General features: G+C 43.4%; 1 protein-coding gene across 23 annotated transcripts in view; it reads left to right on the top strand.

Annotated features, from left to right (window-relative positions):
- The window catches only part of NFIA (nuclear factor I A), a 406,668-nt gene that overhangs the window by 283,124 nt on the left and 99,779 nt on the right, over positions 1-23,765 (top strand). For 21 of the 23 annotated variants that reach the window (XM_064429042.1, XM_064429047.1, XM_064429049.1 and 18 more), the window contains one exon: positions 10,329-10,394. The exons of the other annotated variants lie outside the window; for them this stretch is intronic. In XM_064429042.1, the coding sequence (XP_064285112.1) occupies positions 10,329-10,394 (66 nt within the window). The remainder of the gene's footprint in view (positions 1-10,328; positions 10,395-23,765) is intronic. 23 annotated transcript variants of the gene reach the window in all.

Below are 23,765 nucleotides of genomic sequence, written 5' to 3' on the forward strand. Positions count from 1 at the left end.
GGGGAAAAAAGGCAAAAGGAAGGGAGGAAGGGAAAAAAGGGAGCTATCGAGCAGCTTTTTCTGCTGTATGATTTTGTATATCTATGTATTTTTGCCAGCAGTTTAATTTTGTATATAGCTTTAGAAAACCTGAAATGGAAATTTTTCACATGCCACGTTGAACTCCTCGCAGTGCACAGAACAAGGAAAAGACATCTGCCAGAAAAAGAAAAAAAGAAAAAAAGAAAAAAAGAAAAAAAAAATTTGGCCACTACAACCAAATATGTACTTAAGAGGGACTGAAATGGGAGCCAAGAGGAAAAGTGTCAGGTACATCAAAATAAAAGAGTTGTGAAAACGAGACTGCAAGTGTAGATCCACAATAAAAAAATAGTACCTAAACTTTGCTTAGACTGCCTCATCTGTAACTTGTTATTAATCTGCTAGTGACAGAATCTCCATGGAATATTAGTTCATCTTTTGTTTATTTCTTAAATAGCCACACATATTTTTATCATCAACCTCGTTTTTCCCTGTGTGAAATAGAATAATCCTGAATAGGGAAAATGGTCCCATTCTTTGAGATATTAGTTCTTTTAAAGTATTCTTCGCTCTAGTGGATTTATAGATTCCTGGTTGAGTTTTCAGTTGATTGCAGGAAAATTTTACACTTGTCCTTTCGTGGAAAGAGAAGCAGGAGAGATTGAAAAAGGAAGAGGAGGAGGTTGGGGCTCGTGCCCAGTTTGTTGGTGTGGTGAAGGTTTTTCTTTGTTTTTGCTGGCTGGTGAAACCTGGAATGTCTGAGGCTTTGGAGAGATGTTAGGAATAAGCACAGACTGAAATGCAGGAGCACTCTGATGGTCTCCACAAACAGTGTAGTTATCCATGTGCTCTTAGAATGGCCAGCTCTGGACCGCAGTTTGTGAGGCGTGTGCTCATTGTCAAGGGCTTATTTGGCTTTCTGATTGAGGGCAGGTTTGAAAAAAAATCTGCTCTGGAAAATCTAGAGATCCTCCTTGGGCGTGACCTTGTAGCACCGCGCGCCTTGGCCGGAGGAAAGGCGCCAGCTCGCCAGCTCCTGCTTGGGATAAAGGATGAGGATGGGCACTGACGCCAATAGCCTGGGAATATGCAGCTCCCTGCCTAGGGTCCCATAAGGATGAGTTTGTCACAATAAATAAATAACAAGGGGATGGTGGGGGAGAGAGATTAATTGGGTGGCTGTACGACCGCCAATGGAGTCTCACCATATGGTGGACATAATCCTGCTTTGCTGATGTTGGTTTTCTCACCAGGGTAAAACTGCACAAAAGCAGAATGTAGGGTCTTTTGACCAAAGCTACCAGATCTGCCCATCACACAGGCTCATCTCCACTTGCCTTTGTAGATGAAGTCAGGCATTGCAAAACCAGCTATTTAGTCGCTCTAAATACTTCTGTTGTTATTGTTAAACTGAGATAGAAAATACTCTGGAGAGAAATGATTTCTTGTTTTTCAAAATAACTAATGAGAACAAGAAAGGCAAGTGAAACAGAAGATGGGAGTGACTGGAAATATCCCCTTCTAGGTGACTTTGGATCCACTCTACCAAGTAATTTTCTATGTAATGTAGTTGAAGGCTTCCTAAGTGGGCTCTGCCATTGCCATTGTAATGGCTGCATTGGTGGGAGGGAGACTTTATTATCCAGAGCTCAAGAGCCTGGCCCTGTGCTTTTTACTCCTGTTAGTAACTGTGCCTCTCAAGGTAAATCACTTAACCTCTATGTGCCTCCTTCATCCCTGCATAAAGTGGGCATAGTTATGCTCACCTTTCCCACAGAGGTGTTGTAAAGCTTAGTTTAATGTTAATAAGCTGTTTTAATTTTCAGGGTAAAAGGATGTTCTATAAATATACATTAGAAGTAATAATAGTTTTAATGTATGCCATTATTTTATAACAGTGCTTTTCTAGTTTTAGAATTTTTTTAGTGGTTTGAAATTATTACAGGATCAGTTTTTGTTAATTAAAGATTGACATTCGGGCAAATTTTGTTGAATTGTTCTATAAATCCAGGTCTGTGTGCACTGAGCATGCCCAGAGATGAGCTCACCTGCACTTTGGGATCATCAGGACGGCCCTTTGGCTTTTAAAACAACTCTTTGATGCATGTGCTCAGAAGTTTGATGGCTTCTAAATAGAATGGTTCAAATATTTCAAAGCACTTGAGATTCGTATAGTGTGAAGCAATTTAAAATTATTGTACTGCAATTAATTTTAAATAACTGAGCACTGCATATGTCTAGAAACCCGTACAGATCCAAATGGAAGCTCTCTAAAAATTGAAATGATTCAATAAATTTAAATCACTCTGAAGAAATGGATGTAAGTACTGTAAATCATTTTGTGAGGGGGATAAGCAAATTTTTTGCAAGTGAATCTGAGGGTAGAGACTCTAATTAGATTTTTTATTTTGGGGTTTATGATGATGAAATGTAGGTTAATATATATTTCCTAGGGATATGAGGGCAGCTCTTGTTGATCCATATGGTTTCTTGTAGCTCTTACATAGGCTGCTTTTTTTTTTATTTCCCAAGATTACAGAAACTTAGCAATCCAACTTTGCACATATTTTTTTTCCATTACAAATATCTTTCCCTCCAAATCTGTATAAAAAGACATGAGAAAAATATTGGTCCACAGCTAGAAATGCCAAGTGTATTTTTAAATGCAGCTAAAAAAAAATCCTGCAGAATTAAAATCCTGTGCAGCATGGAAGCTCACATTTTGTGGAGTTGGGCTGCTCAATCAATATGAATTTTTATATGCCTCCATCACTGATTCAGGTACAACCTGTATCTGCAGGTACCAAAGTGGATTATTGCCTGATAGCTGTTCGTTAGCTGAGAGCATGTTCTCTCTCCTTCCCTTACAGATGTATTAGAAAGATGCTATCTCGTTGTAGGGAGGCTGCTAAAAATATTGATGCGAGACCTATTGGAAAGTAATGTCATTTCCATTGGCTCCAGCTCAGCTCCAGGAAAATCCGCGTGCCGCTTCCTCCTCCTGCCGTCGCGCCACGCGGGTGCGTGCAGCTCCCTGGGCCGTGCTCCCAGCTCTAGGGTTGCAGCTCTTCCCGAGTGCCAGGGCCAGAAATGAGAAGTTGGTGCTACTCTCCTGACCCTTCCGTTCCACGTGGTCCCCAGCCGCCACAGGAAAAATGGGACAGCGTGGTTCCTCTGGAAAAGTGGGACAGCGTGGTCCCTCCTCGTGCAGGCGCCCTGCTCTGCTCTTGGCACCAGTGCTCTTCATCTGGAGACGTGGCCACCTCTTGGCAAAGGGCTCCTGAGGGTCTGGCTGCTGGTGTCGAGGTGTCCCAGGTCCTCAGGGTGGGACAGAGCCCTTGGTGGCCAAGGGAGCCGCTCTGCCACGCTGCTCCTGGTCATTGTCCGCTGGGGAGGGAAATTCTTTCTGGATTTGCTCCACGGCTGGTGGGCTCTTCCTGGCTGGAGGAGCCACGGAAAGCGAGAGGGGCCCCTCAGCAGGGTCTTCCTTAAGGCCTTACCTTACTTTTAGACAGTTGTCATTATCTTTGTCTAAAGGTCATGGCTAAATTGAATAAAAGGAAAGCTGTGTGTTCCTGTCGATGCACAATGGCAGTATTGACTTTCGTAATCCAGTTTGCTGAGGGGTGAGAGAATTAAATTAGATATCTAAGCACAGAAATTGAGAGCCTTTGAAAACAAAGATAAGGAGACAGCCTGTATTTTCCTTTTCCTGGGAGCTCTGGGCTCAAGATTTTGCAGGTGTGTCATCTGATCCATGGCTTGCATCGATCAAAACTGTGCCAATGCATATTTAATTAGCAAGGGGACCCTGGATGCATTATGGCCATCATCCCTATATTGAATGGACTGTCAGACTTTCTGAATGCCTCCCCACCCCCCCGCTTCGTTGTTTGGGGAGCTTCTGCATTTTGTCTGAGCAGCTAAAAGTTTCTTTGTTTTTAGCTGCTGATGCATACAGCACCACTGAGGAGAATACAAACAAGTAAAGTCCTAAAGTGTTTATTTTGTCTAGGAAAAAGGGCTGAACCAATTTGAATCCTTTGGGTAACGGATTTTTGTATCTCTTGGAATTAAAAAAACACAGTCGCAAGATGTTTACTTTAAGAATATTTTATTATAACAAATAAAATCTGTGCTGTGGGATTTCTTAAGGAAGCCTTTGATGACAATTTGAATTAAGTCAAAATTAACGTTTGCTACTGCAAAGGAATAAATAGAAAATGTTCCAGAAATGAATCAGTAAGCAGGAATCAAAGGCTGTAAACTGTTTTAAAAACAAACATTTAGAAGTGAATCAAATACTTGTTTGTAATATCAAGGAACAAATATGGGAATACACAGATTCCCCACATTCTAGGCTATCACACGATAGCAGTAAATCATTTATGGGCTTGTGAGAACAAAGAAAGTTGATTTAAAATGAAACCATTTTGATACAGCTTTAGGGTCTCGCAGCCTCTCGGTGAAGTTTCACATTCTTGTTTCCAGCGAGGAGGGAAATAAGGGGGAATTTCTGCAGCCAAAAAAAAGTTAGGCGGGGAGTTGTGGAGATCTTTGTTTGCGTCCACCTTGGTACAAAGCCGGCCCAGCAGACAGAGTGTTGCCTGATAAACAGATGTAATACACAAAGTCTGCTTACAATACCGAGCAACAGACTGTGGGCACATGTTTTGGGCTCATTCAAACTCATCAGCATAGTCTAGCTGGCTGTTTTGTTGCTAGTCTGCTTACGGGGTAGCTTAGGAGCGTCTTACTGGTGAAGTAACAAGGAGGGTTTTTTTGCCACAAAAGTTTTGTGGCAGGGGCTGATGGGAAAAATCATTTGCATACATCTTGTTACAAAGGCTGACTACTTCCTGGCTTAGACAAAGTGTTGCCTGATAAACAGACTTAACACACAAATGTCTGTCTGGAATAAACAACAGCAAGCTTTGATTTACATTTCCATTATCAAAGATAATCTCTTTCCCAGTGTACAGGAATTAAGAGTCCTCGCCTTATGAAAAAAAAAAACAGGCTGGCACCACAGGGATTTTACCAGTGCAGAACCTCGTTGGGGAGCCGTGGGGATGGGGTCTACAGTGCAGGGGTATGGAATAAAACTGGGAATCTGGCGCGCGCGTGTACATGTGTGATGGTGAGGTAGATGATAATGAAGCAGTTTGAACTCCCTATAAAAGTTGACTTGAAAGCAATGGCTGGAGTAAAATGGAGAGCCAGGCCTTCCTTTAAAGAAATCCTAGTAGCCACCAAAATTGCCGTAAATAATAATTGTAGCATATATATGGAGTGACCCCTATGTGTTTATATTATAATGTATAATGAAGGGAAAGTGAGTGTAAAAAAGCCCCAGCCCTGGTGCTGGTTTCTGTTTGTAAATCCTTTAAGCTCTTATACATAAGACTGTATATAAAAGAGCATGATTTTAATTTTTTTCTTTTTTTTTGATGTATATAAATCTTTGGTAGAATCCATGCCCAAAATTATAGATGAAAAATTTATTGCATGAACACAACCCAGCCATATAAATTTTTTATTACAAATAGGGCTCTGAAACTTGAATAAAATATGTCAGTTTATTATACAGTATTCCCCCCACCCCCAAAACATGATGTGAATGGAAAATTTAACTTGTGCACTTCTGTGGTGCTCCTGGGAGGTGCTGAGCTGGTGGTGGAGGAGAGGAACCTGCTGTATTTCACTGCAGAGCAGGCTCAGCATGGGCAGTGGCAGTGCTGCCTTGCTCATCTGGCATCGCCGGTCATTTTTTTCCTGCACTACGCGGGGATCACCTTTACTGTTTCCAGGATAGATGTGTCTGCACCTGTGGTAGCTCGCGGGCTGCTCAGAGGCTCAGGTTCTGCTGGGGAGCGGCTCTGCAGAGGTAAAAAATGATCTTGGCACCCATTCGCTGGGTCTGCGCAAGCCAGCAGACAATGAAGAGGGTCACTGCCACCCCAGTCAATTCCAGGCTGGATTCAGCCTGCCCTGGAAAACACGGTGTGGTTTTGGGAGTGCTCCACAAAGTGTCCCGTCTCTCCCCAATCAGGTGGCCATGGAGTGGTTTAGCACTGGGAAGTGCCATGGCACTCAAAAGAGGCTTTTTTGGTGGAGGAGTGCAACAACACTTCACCGTCTGTGTCACGGTCTACAAAAAAGAACAACATTGTCAGTCTGTTGACATTGGTCCTGTCCACGGGCCAGACTTTCCTGGGAAGGTTTTATTCTTTCCAAACAATGGAGCACTCCCTTCCAGTGCCGCCAGCCCTGCTTCCATGCAGCCGCCGTGCAGCCCAGCTGGAGCTGTGCTCCTGCTGCAGCTGAAAAGGAAAACTGCAGCCTGAAAAGTCCAGAGCTTCCGTCCCAGAGCTGGAGGTCCCTGCCTGCACAGGGTTTGGGATCAGGCAGGTCTGGGGCTCAGTCGTGCTGAGGTAGCATATGCTTAAGGAACAGATCCAAAGAGGAGCAGAGAATAGAGACGTGATAGGAAATGCTACTTTGAAAAACTAGCCTGTTTTGCTGTTTGCGTATTTTTTTTCTTTATCCCTTAATCATAATTGATTCTTGGAAGTGGAGAGTAAAATAGCTTCAACATGTTTTTTTGATCCTATTTGCCATGGTTGTGGTTGATACCAGATCCCCTTGAGCTTCTCTTGACCAGTAACCTTGAGCCCAGTGTACAGAGTCACTCAAACCCCAGCTAGCTCAGGGTTAAAAATTCCAACCACTAACTTTTCTCTAACTGAAAAAGCCCCCAAATAAAACCCATTGTGCTATTCAAGGTTAAGCTTCCTTAAACATAAAACTAGATTCCTTGGTGATTTTTTTTTTTAATCAGCAATCTTAATAGTGGTTCCTCACTATAATATTTCCAACTCCATCTGAAATCATTTAAATCCTCCCCTTAATAACATGCACTTTATTGTAATATACAGATTCTTTGGCTTCCTACCAGCCTTAGCTTAAGGCACCAATGAAACTCGTTGCCGCAGGGGGCCATGGATTCAAGAGGGGCTCGCATCTACTGTATATTTTGTTTTGTATGTTTTCCAATGGCTCTAATTATTGCAGGTGGTAGAATTTAACTGGCAGTGTTGTTGCTAAAGAAAATAGGCATAAAGTGTATACTGTTTTGCAGAGTGGCTATCAAATATATAGAAAAGAGAAAATCAAATGAATTGTTAAACTGCTCTATAGTAAGTGATTTTATTGATTTAATGCAAATGCTTATGAAAACGATCTTCCATTTATATCAATTATGTATAGGCAAAAATTAATTTATTCCTCCGGTCACCTGTTTGGCTAACTGACTCAGCAGGACAGACATTCCCCCTCCTGTTGTAGCCGAGCCCGCAAAACACTAAACGTTCAGAAAACTGGAATTTGAAAGTTTCCATGTGCAAAACAACAAAAAAGCCCCGACAGGAGTTGGTGCCAACTGCTGAAAAAGCAGAGAGCGAGTGGTGGAGGCTGAGCAAGACTCCCTCGTCCTAGGCAAGACTGTAAAACACAACGGCTCTGATTTTGCCAATCCCTTAACCATGTGGCGGCACATTTATATGTGCCGGATCATCTGCGGCATCTGAATAAAATCAGGGAAGCAAAATTCTGCATATAAACATTTTGGCTAAGTGCCTCAACTCAGTCTTCTTATCTGGGGTTTCCACAAGATGCCACCTTGCATAACAATGCTGAGCACACGCTTGCCCAGTCCATGTTTTCGGTAGCCTCCCATGATCCCCACCGCAGGACTGAGTGGCTTTAATTCTACCTCGTCCTGTGTTTTACTGCCCTGTGCCTCTCCATGAAGAATATGCTTAAAGCTGTGTTGTCTTTTCCTAGGAAATTAATATTTAATTTCAGCAGAAGGGGCGGGTTGCGGGGAAGCAGAATTAGGAAAAAACGCTTTCGCCAGAGCCGAGGTGATAAAAGGAGAAAGTTAAAGATTCAGCGTGCAAACAAACGTCCTACGGCCAGTGGAGCCCCTCTTGTGCCACTAGCCTTGGTGTTGGAAAAACAGCACTCGAGGCAGACAAAAGTACTTTGTTTGTTCCTCCCAAGCCAGGAGCAGCTCGGGCTGTGTGCTGCCCACCGGCTGCAGGGCTGTGCTGGAGCCAAGGTGCCAGCGCCGAGCCCGGCTCCCGCGGCCGCCACCGCGGCCCTCTCGCCGCCTCCCTGGCTCGTTCCAAATTTTAGGAAAGGGAAACACTCTCCCAGTGCCACATTTCAGCAGGAACGTCTCCAAATCTATAAATTTTTGTGGGATTCTGAGCCTACTTGAAACATAAAGCCCAAACTCTGATTGAGCCATGACTGGCTGGAGGGAAAGCAAAACCTAAAAAATAAGCAAAAGGCTAACGCCCGCCCTGTAAAATGAAATCCGTTGAATGTTGACTTTGAATGTTAACTAAATATTTTACATTCCTAATATTTTACCTTTGTTTCTACCTTTGCGGTGTTGGAAACACGAAACTTCTTGCCAAAATCCAGAATACAACAGCGCTGTGCGTGTTACCCCCATAGTGTATCTGCTGGCACTGATTTCAGCTTCAGGGAGAGATAATTCAGTAGATCAATATTTAAAACAAAATTGCAGAAGTGAGGAATTTCCCCCCCCCCCCCCTTAGCTTCATTGGCAAAATTATTAAAAATAATAAATACAAAAGAGAGGAAATGGATTCTGGGATGTACTGGGTATATATCACATTTTAGGGGAATTTAATTATTTTTAATAGAAGTATCATGACTGAAGCTTTCTTTGCTGAATATTCTGAGTGGTTATATTCTGAAATTTATCAAGTTTTGTTTTGTGAGAGTTTTTTTTTTACTTGTAGTTTTTAATTTATACAAGATTGTCCTCTAAGCTTCTGAATGATACCTAAAGCAGACAGTCAGCAGGTAAAAAAAAAATTTGAATATTTAAAATAGGCATTTTCTTTATAGTGCTCTGAGGTAATTAAAATCTTCATTTGCTTAAAAGCAAGGAACCTTTTTAAAGCAATAAATTAGCATTGCTTGACCCAAGGTCACTAGTAGTACTGCTTCTTCCAGCACTATTAATACCTCAAAGAAAAAGAAGGGGTGGTGTTATGACTCTGTTGCAATAGAAGTAAGATTTTCAATTTAATCACAGTTAAGTGTCGTGACCTTTTGATCTTGCATTGACTTCTCACTGAAATGTGGTCAAATTTCAGACAGCTAGTTCCAAACTCTGCAAAGTCAAGGTGAAGTCAGAAAATGGGTTTGCCACGATGAGGGGTGGTGTTGAGGCATTACCAAGCAGTTTCATCGCCTAAGTTTTGTTCCACAGCAAAAACTTTTTCTACAGGATCAATAAATTACAGAACAATTTCTGGGGAAAGGAAAAAAAATGTATTAATTGCAAAAAAACAGTTATTTGAGGGGTTTCTTAAAAAATATTTTTTCCCACAGGTAAAGGGACTTTTTTTTCCAGTCCATAGTGACAGAAATAATTAAGAAGGAAAATACTATTTGACTAAAGCTTCTACTAAGAATAATTTTTGGACCAAAGAGCGATCATCTTCACATAAAGCAGAGTTAATAATGTGTAAAAAATGCAAAACACTCATATTTACACATACCCTTTTATAGATCATTTTATTATTTTAGGCAAATAAATTTTGCTCGTTGGAGAGTGTTAGCTGGGAGGTTGTGGGATTATTTACACAAGTTCTAAAGCAGGTCATCCAGTATCTGGACTCACTTATCCCACTGCAAATCACCACCAGCACCGTGCATTTTAGGGATCTTGTGGTGCTGTAACCACTGCGAAAGCACGCCAAAAAAATCAGCTCTTCCCTCAGTTTTGCAGATTTTGTTCCAGAAATGTGTAGCCAACAATCTCCACGACTATGTAGGGTTGCTAAGCTACCTTTCTATGCCTGCTTGGAGATATGTTTTGAGACTTTACTATGTGTTGGAGTAAGGCTCTGGTTTGTATACAACATAGAGGCTGCATTATAAAAAAAACATGTAGGAGAGTCGTTTAAATATGCCTTCTTTAAAAAGAAGGATTCTCAAAGCTTAATTTATGCCAACACACACACCCCAAGCACTCTGTGTAGTGCCACAAACAAGATTCCCTTTTTTAATTTTTTCTTTTTTCTTATTTTTTTTTTCTGGCTAGCAAACGTTACCTAGGCACGGGACTTTTGCATTATCATGTCCTAGTGCAACACTCCTGTCCTCAGTTTGTACTCTCAGCCTTTTGAGGAAGTCTGGCGCCTCTGATCTATTTTCCACAGCAGACCCTGTAATTTTTGGCTGTATTTTATGTTTTTCAGATTCAAGTCAATCTGAAAGTCCCAGCCAGCCAAGTGAAGCTGATATTAAGGACCAGCCAGAAAATGGTAAGTTCTTACCTGCTGCTCCTGCTTTGGGATATTAAAACAGCCCATATTTATAAAGATTTTTTTTTTTTCCCCATGTCTGATATAAAAAGATGACTCAGAATATTTGACATGGGTTGGCTACAAACAGGTTGTGCACTCTCCTCATAGTTAAAATGCTACTGTTTCACTAATTTAAGATAGCATTCCTTTGTCCAGTCCTGGAGAGACACATTTTTTTTTCCCCCTTTAAAATTAATTTTAATTAGGGAGATGCCATTAAAGAGCCTTCTGTATGCAACCCTTATCCTTATTCCTCCATAGCAAAGGCTTTCAGTCCCTGGGCCTTGAGTCATGACCTTCAGGGGAGTAGAAACAACAGGAAAACAGATCAGGGAGGTTCAGCACAGCTCCTCGGTGCTTTTCTCCGTGTTCTCCAGTGGCAGTGGCTGGAGTGGAAGCATTAGAAGAACTGGCACTTTAGGGAAAATTCATATTCTCTGCGCCAGGACAGATTCAAAGTAGAAGCAATGGCTTCTACTGGACCAATAGCTTGCTTTGTAAAGCAGCCTGGAAAAAAAAAATTCAATAATAGTGGATTTCTGTGGGGACTGTATGTGAAAAGATGACTATGTGTGTAATGGAACAGCTTCTCTTCCTTTTTGTGTTTAGCTAAGGTAGACCTCAACAATTTTTGTTGGCCCTTCAGCAACTGAGTTTTGTTTTACTACCTATATTTAGGACTTAGAATAAGGGATGATAATAATTAATAGTTTTTCTTGACTTCTTTTATCTATAATCAGAACTTTCTTTTTGTAAGACCTAAATGTAGATTGTGTACTTGGGGTCTACTCTACAGGAAAGAATTTGTGTGAAGGGTTTATGCCTCTGAAGCCCTGTCACCATTTCTGGGATGTGTAAATCCATGTAGAAATTCTGTATCTGTAGTTATACACATGTGATTTCCCTTTCACAGAGCAGCTAACTGCTTTGCCTTAAACCCCTACATGGGACAGTGAGGCTGAGGGGCTTCATCTGGACTGCTTTGGGGTTAGGGTTTAATATTAAGGGAAGAAGAAGAGGTTTAGGTACATAAAAACCTTTGAACTACCATAGTGAATCATGGGACATGGAACATAGAGCTTATTGGGCTGCTGAGATTTTGGCTATTTGGGCTCCTGTATTTTCCTCCCATTAGATATGAAAGGTTTCATATTTTGAGAGATTTTGTGCTGTTCATCTCTAAACATACCATCTTAAAACATTGCTGTTGTTTCTGAAAGACAGCTCCTAATTTTCCTTATCAATCCTGTTCACAGAAATTCTAATTTGTAGCCAAAGGATTGCAAGGTTAAGAGAAGAACTGACTAAACTGTGATTTTTGTTCTGCCAATTCTGCTATTTTTTTTATGGGGAATATGTTGCCTGTGTTTATTAAATCATATTTTAATTTAGAATGTATTAGGCACCAAGCATGTTATTATTTCGTGTTTAGATAATATTCTTTCGCAGCTATTAAAGCACAGTTCATCTTACCCTGCAGTTTCTTAGTCTTTAACAAAGCTTGCTACTCAACAACTGCCCCGAAAAGCAGCAATGTCAGTGTTTAATAATGTAGAATCTGTAAAAGCCTAGTGAAATGAAATATCTCTGATTTGGAGACTGAGTCTTCTTTGTAAAACAATCTTTTAGCGAATTCTTGGAACTTTGCTGCTGACCTGCAAAAGGTACTTTTTTTAATTTTTTTTTTTTAATAAACAGGAAAAGGATTTTTTTTTTTTTCTCAGTTTTACTAAAGGGTATTTTTTTCCCCACCACAGCAGCAGCCTCCTCACTGGTTCTGCACCTTTCTGCAGTGCGTGTGTGGGAGATTTTCTAAGGCAGAGTGTTGGCCCTGAAGGGCTCCTTCCCCCTGGGCAGGCTGAGCTCATTCCCAGCACACACAGCCCCCAGCTCCGGGGTACCCGGCGTAGATCAACACAAATCTGCAGCTCTTATCTCCTGGACGTGAGGATGAAAGCAAAACTGCAGCCTTTAGAAAATGAAAAACTGCACGCACAGAAACGGACACAATAAATCATATTAACTGCGTTGTTCTACACTTGCTGTAGACCCACTTCCACAGGGCCTGATCCAAATCCCTCCGGAGTCAATGGGAGGCTCGTAATTGATTTTACTGAGAGTGGGAATGAGCCCACACAGAGAGGAAAATTTTTTTTTAAATTTTTTTTAGTCGAAGAAAAAATAGAATCGTGAATAATCTCATTCCCACTGATGCCAACAGTGGAGTGACCAGATTGAGGGCAGATCTGGAAGCATTTTTGCATGTGTTTCTGGAAGGCACAAAGAAGTGTATCGATTCAGGGCTGCCTTTTCCATGCATGCATTCCTTCATTTTAAAAAAATAAATCTTTAAAGGCCTTGTGAGGGTTATACAGCCTCTCTACTTGCCTGTTAATATCCTTTCTGTTCCACTCCATAAATTCTAGAGCTATTTATTATACACATATATTTTGCATACCTTGAGTAATGTAGGTTCAGAAGGGTCAACTATACGGCCCTGAAAAAGAAGGCCTCCTACTACAGATTTTAATTTATCATCCTAAATTGTATGTGTTGTTTTGCAAAGCCTGTATGTCTAACCTTCATTGAAGTGAAGTTCATGGGAAAAAAAAAAGCTTTTCTCTTTTAGAGTCACTCCTATTTTTTTTCTAGTGGGCTTTGCTTGTTCATTTTCTGGAGCAGGATCATCACAGACAGGGAAGATGGTGACACCTTCTGCTCTTAGTGGTGGCTTCAACACCAACTCTGGTCTTTCCCTCAGCCTTCATTAAGCCAGACTAGTTTCCAGGCAGTCATCCAGTCACCACTGCAAATATTTAACAGAAATATTAAGCATTTAATTATTTCTAAAGTCAGAGATGCAGCATGATGGCCATGAAAACCAAACATGCAGGCGAGACAGGGCTTATTGGTGCATGGATGGTCCAAGGTCCAGATGTTTTGTGCTGGAGTTGGGGGTAAAACTCACACAGGGTGTGCACAGTGCTGCTCTGTCACCATGGGAAACAGCTTTTTGGGGAGACGCAGAAAATCCAGAATTCCTCTGCTTGTTATATGGGTAGGAAATTTGCAGGAGGAATAATGAAAGAGGCCAGCAACTTCATCTGAAAGGCAAGAACATTTTTTGATGCCCTGATATTTTGCTCAAACCAGGGATTTTTTCTGACCAGTTGGGTGGAACACCCATGTGGAAAATTCCCCACTTTTGTAGTTGCCTAATGGTATGTAAAAGCTTCATTTCAGTTGGCACCATGAAGTGATTTTGCAATTCACCCAATCAAAAAAAAAAAAGGGGGGGGTATTGATTTTAAAAGCTTGTTAAATGCACTGGTTTGGTGTTGTGTTTTATAAACAAACTAGTTTCCAGTGAAGTGAGGATGACAAAATGGGTAGTCTGATGTAGTGAAGTGACTGCATGCCTGGGGATCAGGAACAACTGAATTCCCAGCTCAGCACTGCTGTGGACACTCTCTCAGGCTTTTATTTTCACTTTCAGCCGTGGAAACAGCTATCAGATAGATTTTCTTTTTGTAAGTAGGATAATTTTAAACTTTTGTAGGGAAACCTTTTGGTCTTTGTCTGCAAAGTGGGGATATTTCAGATTCTGGCTTTCAGAGAATATGAAAAGTTGGATTTTGCTCTGCTCCATCAGGAGTTGAACTCTGGAGAAAGGCAGGGAGGATGTAGCAGAGCAGTTAATAACTGGTACAGAGCTGTGCTGCTGCTGTCAGTAAATGGATGTCAGGCAGTGTTTGTGTTTGATGTGGTGGCACTGGTGAATTAATAAGTGCAGCGTAAAGGTGCACACGAGGTGTGCTGTGCAGAGCAGGAGAATGCTGTGTCATTTCTGACAGGCTGCTCGTGCCTCTGCAGCGGGGGACTGTGATTTGGTGGCTCAGAGCTGGTAGCACAGCACTTTGATTGTAGATGAGCGAGTTCTTTTTAAATAAGTTGGTAAATTCTCCCATTTCAAGTGAGCAGGGCAGCATTCATTATTACAGCTGATTGCAAACCTGTGCCAAATCCATTGCTCAAACAATTTCTGAAGAGGGAGAGGCATTTTTCTAAAAAATAAAAATGTGTAATGCCCAAACCAAATGCTTTTTAGCTTTAATGCAGTCTCACTGCTTTGAGCTGCAAGTACCTTAACAGCACTGCAGGAAATGAAAGGCACATTGTTCATTGAAACATTAAAAAAAAAAAAAAAAGAAAAAAGAAAAACAATGATGCACCATAACTCGCAGAACTTGTTTTTCAGCCCTGCAGTAATTACACTGGACTTGTAAATATCATCTGTGAATTCTTTGCTGAAGTAGGGTTGGACTTGAGTATTAAACCTTAAAAAAAATGTTTAAGTATATGCTTACTTTTCCATGCCTAAAAACAGAAAGGAAGAATTTCTGGTCCTTGAGCTGTGGGGGAAAGAGAAGGCCACAGTGGGAAAAAATGCAAAGAGAAGTTTCTTCTTCTCCAGGCAAATCTGGTCAGGGAAGGCATGATTTAGCTTTGGCTGAAAGGGAGGAGGATATTATGTGTGGGAAGACACCTCTGCCTAAACTAACAGGTTGCAGAGTCCAGTCCCTCTGTGAATGCTTTCCTTCTGGTCCCAAATGTGGCATTCCAAGCAGTGGGATAGCTCGGAAGCAGTGCCTGCCTGGCCCGAGGCTTTGGCACTCCTCTTGGACTCAGAGCTCACCCTTCAAACCCTCATCCCAAGCAGAGAACTAGTGACTGCTCTTGGTGGCTGTCCCCACCACTCATTCCAGGTTAAATGGCAGCTGAGTGGCGTCCAGTTCATTCCACAGCCAAATTTTTAACAAGGGGAAATGTCCTGCCTTCCAAAGCTGTCCCTTCTGCTCAGGCCATGCCTGACCTCTCCTCTCCACTGCTTCAGGTGCAGTCCAGCTGCCTCACAGGCTTTCAGAGCTAAAACAGAGCTTGATGCCAACTCTCCAAGGAGGTGCTGGGGTCGTCTGGAGGCTCCTCTGTCCTTGGATAAGCCCCTCAGCTCCCACCTGAGGAGTGCAAGGACGCGAGCAGTCCTCTGAACACACAATGCTGAAACTGGTGCTGTTAGAAAACACACGGTCTCAGATGACTAACATTCCTGAAACACCTCATTTTCAGGAGATAACTGAGCCTTGCAGAGAAAGTTTTCTATCAGTTACAGCTGCAAAGGCAGTAATACAGTAACGGCAGCTTTTATTAATGTTCTTGTTCATGGGATTATTTGCATCAGAATCTTATAAATGCAAGAAGACTCTCCTCTCTTGTTTACAGAGCCACGCTGAGGAGTTATCACAGCCTGAGGGACTAATCTAAAATTAACTTTCTTCAGAAAAAGCTTTAAAAAAAAGCCCTTAGCATTTCCAATAAGGAATCTCATCGCTGGCGCTGAAGTCAGAGCTCCTGGTGATGTCAGCTTGTTTGCACCTTTGGAACTTGCCAGGACCAAATTCTGAACAGATTTGCACCCTTACGGATCACGTTGTGTGCTGACTGGGAACAGCAGTGGGGAAATTTGTCCAGGCTTGGAAGCTGTGGCCGAGTCAGGGAGTGCTGGTGGGGTTTGGTCTCTTCTGGTTCCCTGGGACTGGGCAGGACGGGCTGTTGACTCTAACAGGATCCATCAGCCAAGAAAGGTCTGATGAGGTCCAACCTGTGTTTCATCACCCCCTGAGAGTGCCTGTAGGCAGCTCTGAGAGCCAGGGTTTCCCAAGGAAACAAAAGCAAATATGTCTGGTTATAAATTTAGCTTATGTGTGATGTAGTCTTGCATTTCCCTCATCTTATTTCCTTGCATTACATTCCCAAAAAGAACTAGAAATGCAACATTTCAATTATAATAATCTAGAATTGAAGCTTTGCAGCGTCCAGGTGTATTTCCCATCCAGATTCATGACTGTCATGAAGAATCATCTGAATTATTAGGAAAGAAAACACCATTTTCCCCTATAATACCATATTCTCTTTGGAGTCCAGACTGAGGCAGAGTTACACCATTTCCAGGATTTAGTGGGTCCTGTGGTCGGCTCAGGATTTAGCCTGCTTATCAGTGGCTGGCACTCCCTTGGGGGAATCCAGTGATGGCAAATGGCTCTGACTGTCAGTCAGGCCAGAAACGGGGATGTCAGTGGGGTCAGCTGTGCAGCCTCTGCTGGGGATGGCTGGAGACCCTTCTCATCACTGACCTGCAGTGCTCGGGGCTTGGGGATTGACAGAGGACTTCAGTTTCCACTGCTGCTAGCCATTAACCTCCACAAGCAAAGCATTCCCACAAAAAATTCATCCAAGGCAAGTATGACAGGAAATATTCAAAGCATGAAATGAATGCTTATAGCATGACAAAGCAATGCTTGAAAGACATGAAACGTTCATTACGCTTGGAGTGGCTGAGCACTGCAAAGGAGAGGAGAAATAAGTGTGGCCCCAGTATGTATTTTTATTTCCCATTGTGTGTGTACAGAAAAAGGGCAATGAACCCTTCCAGTGGATAAGGTGCACAAATACAACTGTGATTGTTCTAAATAGTTTCAAAAATGCATTTTTATTCTGTTGCTCCATCCCATGAATCTTTATCCACGAGATAACAGCAAGGGCCATCTAGAGGGCAGCTTGGAAATGGGATGGCCAGGAGCAGCCTTTTAGGGAACTCCTGAGCTTCCCTTTGCAGGGTCAAGGATTTTCTTTGTCCCAAGGGCACCTTGGTGTCAGGTCACTGCCCCCTGCTCTGGCAGGGCAGGCGCCCTCCTGCCCATGTCCCATGTTCCAGGACACAGCAGCTGGAGCTGTGAGCAACCACCAGCTTTTACTACAACTGTTTTTAATGTCTCTCTTCTTGAGAGAGTTGCTGTTTAATTAACAGTTGAGAGCTGGGTTGCGTCAGGGTAATTGCGGCCGCCGGAGCGGACCACAGGCTGAAGGATGCCTTGGAACACCACCCTGCCCACCAGGAAGCTGGGCACTTAGGGAAACGAGTTTATTTGTGGTGTGGGCATCGTTTAATTTCTGTTGAGTGGAGAGGGGAGTTTATTAGTAGAGAGAGGATGTGATGCCAAGGTCTGGCTTGCAAAACAAAACCCCAAACCTTTCTATTTGCCTTTCTATGTAAAAATTCCCTAATGCTCGGTAATGTAAGACAAGGGGAAAATTTTACTTGCAGGAGAATTGCCTTCCACAATAACCAAGAGAAAAAACACAGAACGCCCACACCAGAGCAGCATGATCCAAAATGTGAACTTTTTACGCCTCCCCAACCTTCTAGGTTAGGCTTCCAACCAAATGATCTTTTATTATCAACATGATATACCCTTGACATAATTTGGCGCAGTAAAGCTTCTTCTGCTGAACTCGTGATTTCATTTACTAGATCTGATGAAAGTTCTGTGAACCACAGTAAAATGTGATAATTAGTAGTTTAATTCTTTTAGGGTGTGCGTATTAATTGAAAAGGCTTGAACTATAAATACAGGGCCTGTGGATAAAAGCCCCCTCGGAAATCAGTCGCTTCACCGAAGTATTCATTACTCCACATCTACTTAGGTGGTGTCTCTTTGTGGCAGTGAGTGGGAACTCTCCACTCAGAGATCACAGCAGTGAAACCCAGGCTGGCTCACCGCTGCTCTCCTGCCATCGGAAGTGCTCCCTGGCCAAAATTTTGCCCTCTGTGGTCAAACCACTGGAAGTTAGGAATGTGTGCTGGGAGCTGTGCTGTGTCCTGGGGAGGCACTGGCTCCCTTCCTGCAGAAGTCAGAGGGGGATGAAGGCTTGAGGCAGAGGCAGAGGCAGTGGCAGCAGTGGGGGGGTGGGTGGGTGTCTTTCTGTTTTCCAACAAACCCACCCAAAGGCATCAGAGATTCTCTGTGACTCCAGTCCCATCCAGTCTGGCACTTCTTAGCAAAATGTCCTTTTCCTCCCACTTTCCCTTCACTGTACCTGATCCACCAGCACCTAAACTTCTGTGGGTGGCTTCAGCCAGAGCTTGGTTCATCCAGATGGGAATGTCCAAGTGTAGATAAGGGATTGCACTTTCCCGCTCACACTCAGATGTTCTTTTGCTCTGACTTCCTGACCAGCACAGGAGGTGTTCTGTTGCCTCCAGACCTTTCCAAATATATCTACACACTATGGAAATGTGTGTCATTTATTCTCACCTTTCTCTGGTTTCTGCCTGTGGCGTAGTGCCTTTATGAATCTTGTGGTTTTACAGGTACAAGGTGGTTTGCTTTCAAATAGATCCAGACTTTCATACTCATACTTGGTTTGCACACTCAGAAAAAACCCGTGTGTCTGCACATATTGCAGATTCTTGGGTTAATCAGGTGCTTTCCAAGTGACCTTAATTTTGTAAGCCTGGAGTGGTGTACCCCAGCAGGGAGGTGCATGTGAAGGGCAAGACACAGCTCCTGAAAGCAGCATAGGGCACTGCTGCTGTTGTCAGGGGGGGCACTTTAGTGAGACCAGAGTCCCAGAAAAAGCCTCATCACTCCTACAGGTAATTAGATACTATTTTTTAATTGCAGAAGTTGCTAGCTAGGAACTGAAAAGAAAGTTTAGGGCGACTCTCAGGTAGTTGTGAGATTAAAATCCCCTCTGAAGCCTGGCTCTGGTGTGACTGAAATGGAAAAGTACCAGATCCATTTCTTGGAAAGTGAGAAGGAGACTTTTATTTGCAATGGTCCGCAAATATTTTCCCAGGAGGTAGTGAGCATGGCAAAAGGGGCAGGAGGAAGGTGAGGAGAGTGAGCCACACTTGTAAACACACTCCTTTCACTCTGCTGTTGTTATCTGGCACAGAAAAGGGCACCGCAAGTTGTTTACAGCGGTTCGTGTTGTTCGTTCCTGCTCCTTTTTCAGTGCCCTATCTTCACTTGTACAACTTTTTTTTTTCTGGGTTGTGATAGTGTCCGGATAGATTTGGGCAGTGGGGTGGTAGGAAGGTGCAAGTTGATTAAATGTGCAGCTTGCTATGTGCATTTCGTGTCTGCTGTCTTAACATTTTTTTGTTAACCACTGTTGCAACTGAAGAAAATGCTGAAGTTTGACAGTTGGGAGTTACTGCTGAGTGTGTGCTGTAAACTATATCATCCCTCTGTCTTCTCCCTTTCTCCCCCTCCTGCTGGAACCAAATGATTTATAAAATGCCTTCACATTCTTGAGTGAGTTCACACTATCACCTCCAGGCACTGCACTGAGGAGTCTTAGGAGTGGATGGGAAACACAGATCTGATAGCTGGTATTTTTCTCTGAGAGGAAAAAAAAAGGCAAAAAAGGGCTGATTAAATTTAAAGGAGAAAAGTTTCCTGCTGTGCCCCAGAGTAAATCTCTAGTCAGTGAAGCACTTTCTAGTAAACAAGAGATGTGCATAGTTACAGTGGGGTTTTATTATTACCCACTGCCATTGTTTTCCATTTTCATAAGATTCAATTAATGCAATCATTTTAGAGTGTCTCTAATCATTACCTCCCGCCCTCCCTCACTTGCTCTTGAAGCAAGGGGATCTGCTGCAAGCCACACTCTGGTGTGAGGAGCCAGCACCTCGCTCCCATCCCTGGCAAGGGGAGGCACAAGGGAATTACAGGGCTGCGCCAGGGGATCCAAATATTTATCTTCTCTCTGTCTGGCCTTTGCAGGACACATGACCAGAACCCTAACCCTGGCTGTGGTGTGCCCTGCCATGGGCCACCGTGGCACCCCAGCAGTCTCCCTGCCCTAGCCAAGCATGGGGATGTCTGCAGCAGCTCTCATGCTGAGCCAAAGCTTTGGATGGTATTTCTTCTCCCAGGATCAAAAGGGAGGGATACTGCTTATGTAGCTGTACCACTCTCACTCACAGAGAACCCAGACCCCTGTCCCAGTTATTTTTCTACTTTAATTCCTTATTCTTAAGATTTTATCTGTAACAGAAGGCTCTTTGGCAGCTGCATCTCCATCTGAAAACCTGCTGGTGTTTGGGGGGGGTGTCCCCACCTGACCAGCTTTGCACTGCAGACCTCCTGCAATTTTCCCACATGTTAGACCTCAAAGTCCTGATTTTCAGAATCGGGGAATTCGCACTCAGGAAGTTTCCAGCAGCAGAATGCAGAGAGCTGGTCCTGTCCCCCACGCCGTACAGAGGGGAGCCAATTTTACTGCACAGCCGAGCATGCCAGAGCTGGAGCTGCAGGGGAAGGGAAGAGGTGAGGGGCAGGAGAGGCTGGACAGCAGCTTGACAGACTGAGGAGGCTGCGGATTTGAGGCAGGAGGGGATCCCCACAGATATTTGTGAGGGAAGGCTTAGAGCAGTGGTTGGGTAGTGGCCCATGGCTCCATTTAAATCAGTAGCAAAGTGGGCTGGAAAGGATGTGACGACCCGAGCAAACAGCTGAGGAATGAGGCAGCTCAGTGAATCCAGATTTCTGTCTGCCATGGCCATGAGGATGGATTTGCAGTAGGACTGGGGGCCGTCCACTGTCAGAAGGAGAGGGAAGTAAAGATCATCCCGTGTACAATATAAATGTAAGTTGTTATTACTACTATTGCTATGTCAGCCGTAAACTGTTCCCACGAGAACAGAGATGCAGCATCATTGAAAAAGAATGTCTTACTGTGAAATGGGCAGCAGAAACACTGTGGCATTATCTGCCAGGCAGTGAATTTACCTTGGTGACAGATCATTATTCCCTCCTGCAAACGAACCGGATGAAGGGCAGCAACACAAGGATAACTCAGCAGCACTTGTATTTTACAGGCCTCTGAATTGAAAAAACAAACAAACAAAAAGTAGCCAGATAAAACTGTGTGGATGGAGAATGTCAAGAGAGATGGCTTGGGGCATGAAATGGGAAAGAAAGGAAATTTTCTTCCAGATTTATGCTAACATGGTACAGGGACTAAGACATGGATTTAACAGTAGGCATTAAAACAAGATACCAGTGCTGAACCTGAAATCCTTCCTGTCCCTCTGTAATCACTGGAGACACCAGGTCTTTTGAGAATTAATCTCTCTCTGTTGAACCTCAGGGAGTTTTAAAACCAAAATGTTTCAAACACTGCAATTGCACTGGACCTGAGATTCTGCTTCTGGAGGAAGTCACCCACCCCACTCCTGCTCATCCTGACAAGCCAGAGCAGACAGAGTTGAGACAGTTGCTCAAGAGCAAAGGTGGATCCAGCAGGGCATGTGGACTTGGCTGAATGATTTCTTCATCATTAGATGTAGGGAGTAGAAGAGTGGACAGTCTATCTACTGCCCACGTGTACTTTTTCCCTTTCTGTTTTTCTTTTGAATTCTACAGAATGGGAGTTTCTTAGATAAATTATCATTTTTGACAAGTATTCATGTGCTCTGTAGAAGAATGTGTCTAGGGATGGGCACACTGGAAGAGACAATTTCCTCCTTAGCTCTTCCAGTAAAGTTTTGCTCTAAGCTGCCCAAATGAAGCCATTATTCAAAAGTAAAAATGTTCTGTTCCAGTTCTTGTTTTCATTCTTTCATGTGTCTGGGGACTAAACTTCTGTGAAAAAGAGCCCATTCTCACAGGATGCCTTGCCTAATTTTGCAGACAAGAGAGGTTCAGCTATTCCAATTACGATGAGATAAGAATCTGAAATGTTTGGGATTGCATCCATCCTGAGTTGAACTCTAACTTTTCCAAAAGCCATCCATCATTATTTTTCCCTTTATTTCTGCATTTCAGTAATGTAAGCAAAGGAGGATCAGAGAAGAAATGAATGTTTATGCATCATAAACCATAATAGATGGGTTTTCTTTTACCTGAGTTGCTTTAGCTTAATGTAAAGCCCTCTGCCAGTGGAATTCCTTTTCCTTTTCTCATTCTTTCCTGCCAGCTTGAAAGTCAGTCAAAGTACAAATTGTCACAGGCCAGACTGCTAAGTGTGGCCCAAAAATATGAAGTCCTGGCCTCTGTGGTATCTTCAGATTGTCTTAAACACATGAGGATAGGGCAGTCCATCCCAGTGCCATGTTTCTGCATCCCTGGGTATTGTACTGACTGCTGAGGTGGGTTAGACGGTCTGGAAAGGCAAATCTTCTACCGCAGGAAGGGAGTGCAAAGGCTTAGCTATCCAGCCCAGCTTCCAGCAACAGATTCATCCCAGGCCCTCACTGGTACCCCAAGAGCATGTCTGAGTTGCTGCAGGCACCCTCCTGGGATGGGACATCCCACCAATGTCATCCCAGTTCCCTGAGCACTTTCCCTGGAACCACCCAATCTGCCTCAAGTGGGATAAGAACTTGAAATCAGTGAGGGATGAGCAAGGTCCCTCTCTGTCTCTTCTGTTTACTGTGTTGATGTTGAATCCCTCACAATGAGTGAACTCTGAGACCCCCTTTGGGCTACAGCTTGAGCAGATTAGACGAGAAAAATAAACTTGGTCCGTGTTCTGGCCTGACCTTGGCCTGAACCTGAGAAAGTGAATGCCCCCATCACACCAACATGTGTCTATAGAAGTACAGTAAACACAAATGGGGGTCACTGGCCCTCTCTGTCCTGCAGTCCCAGGCCAGGAGTCTGTAGTTTTGGGCTGTCCGCCCAAGCACTTGTTAATAAATGTCCATTCTTAGTCCGTAAAGGAATGTAGACAGGGCATCCTGCCCTACCAAACACAAACTTAGAGTGAAACGGAAAGGGAGTCTCAGTCATCGTGCAGGGCTCTGCTGCTGGTTTCCACACCCAGCAGTCTGTTCCCACTGGATTTATGTCCCTAGTTTGGGACTTGGCTGGGGAATTGCCCACTCGTAGACTGGGTGTTCTCCACTGCTGTCTGAAAGCGTGGTTAACCCTGAGTGCAGCACAGCTTGGGAAGTCAGCCAGTCTCTGGGGCTTCCTCCTCACTGCCTGGGGAGGCAGAGACCTGGCAGAGCCTGGGATATGAGCCTGGGATATGAGCCTGGGATATGAGCCTGGAGAGCCTGGGTCACCCCGGGACGGGGCTGTGTTGCCTCCAGGGGTGTGCAGTACTTTGCCCGTGCACCTTCACTCTCCCAGTGGAGCCAGTCAGAGGCAGATGATTGCATGGCATGATGTGACTGGTGACAAATCTCTTCCCTCCCCAGACACAAGAATAACTAAGGTGTAAAGTTAGTTAAAATAACTAATATGTAACCAGTAGACGTCAGCCTAGTTGGGACTAAAAGCTAACAGAGTTAGTTCTGTGCAAAGAACAGAATAAGAGACTCCTGGAAAGAAAACTCAAAAAATTCAATTTCAAGGACAACAGATAAATACACAATATCCATGGAATTTACTGTGAATTACAGCTGCCTCACCATTGGTGTCAGCTGAGAACTGACACCACCACCACCACTGGACCAGGACTTAGCTTCCA

The sequence above is a fragment of the Passer domesticus genome, chromosome 7 (assembly GCF_036417665.1).
Source record: "Passer domesticus isolate bPasDom1 chromosome 7, bPasDom1.hap1, whole genome shotgun sequence".
In the NCBI taxonomy this organism is placed as follows: Eukaryota; Metazoa; Chordata; class Aves; order Passeriformes; family Passeridae; genus Passer; species Passer domesticus.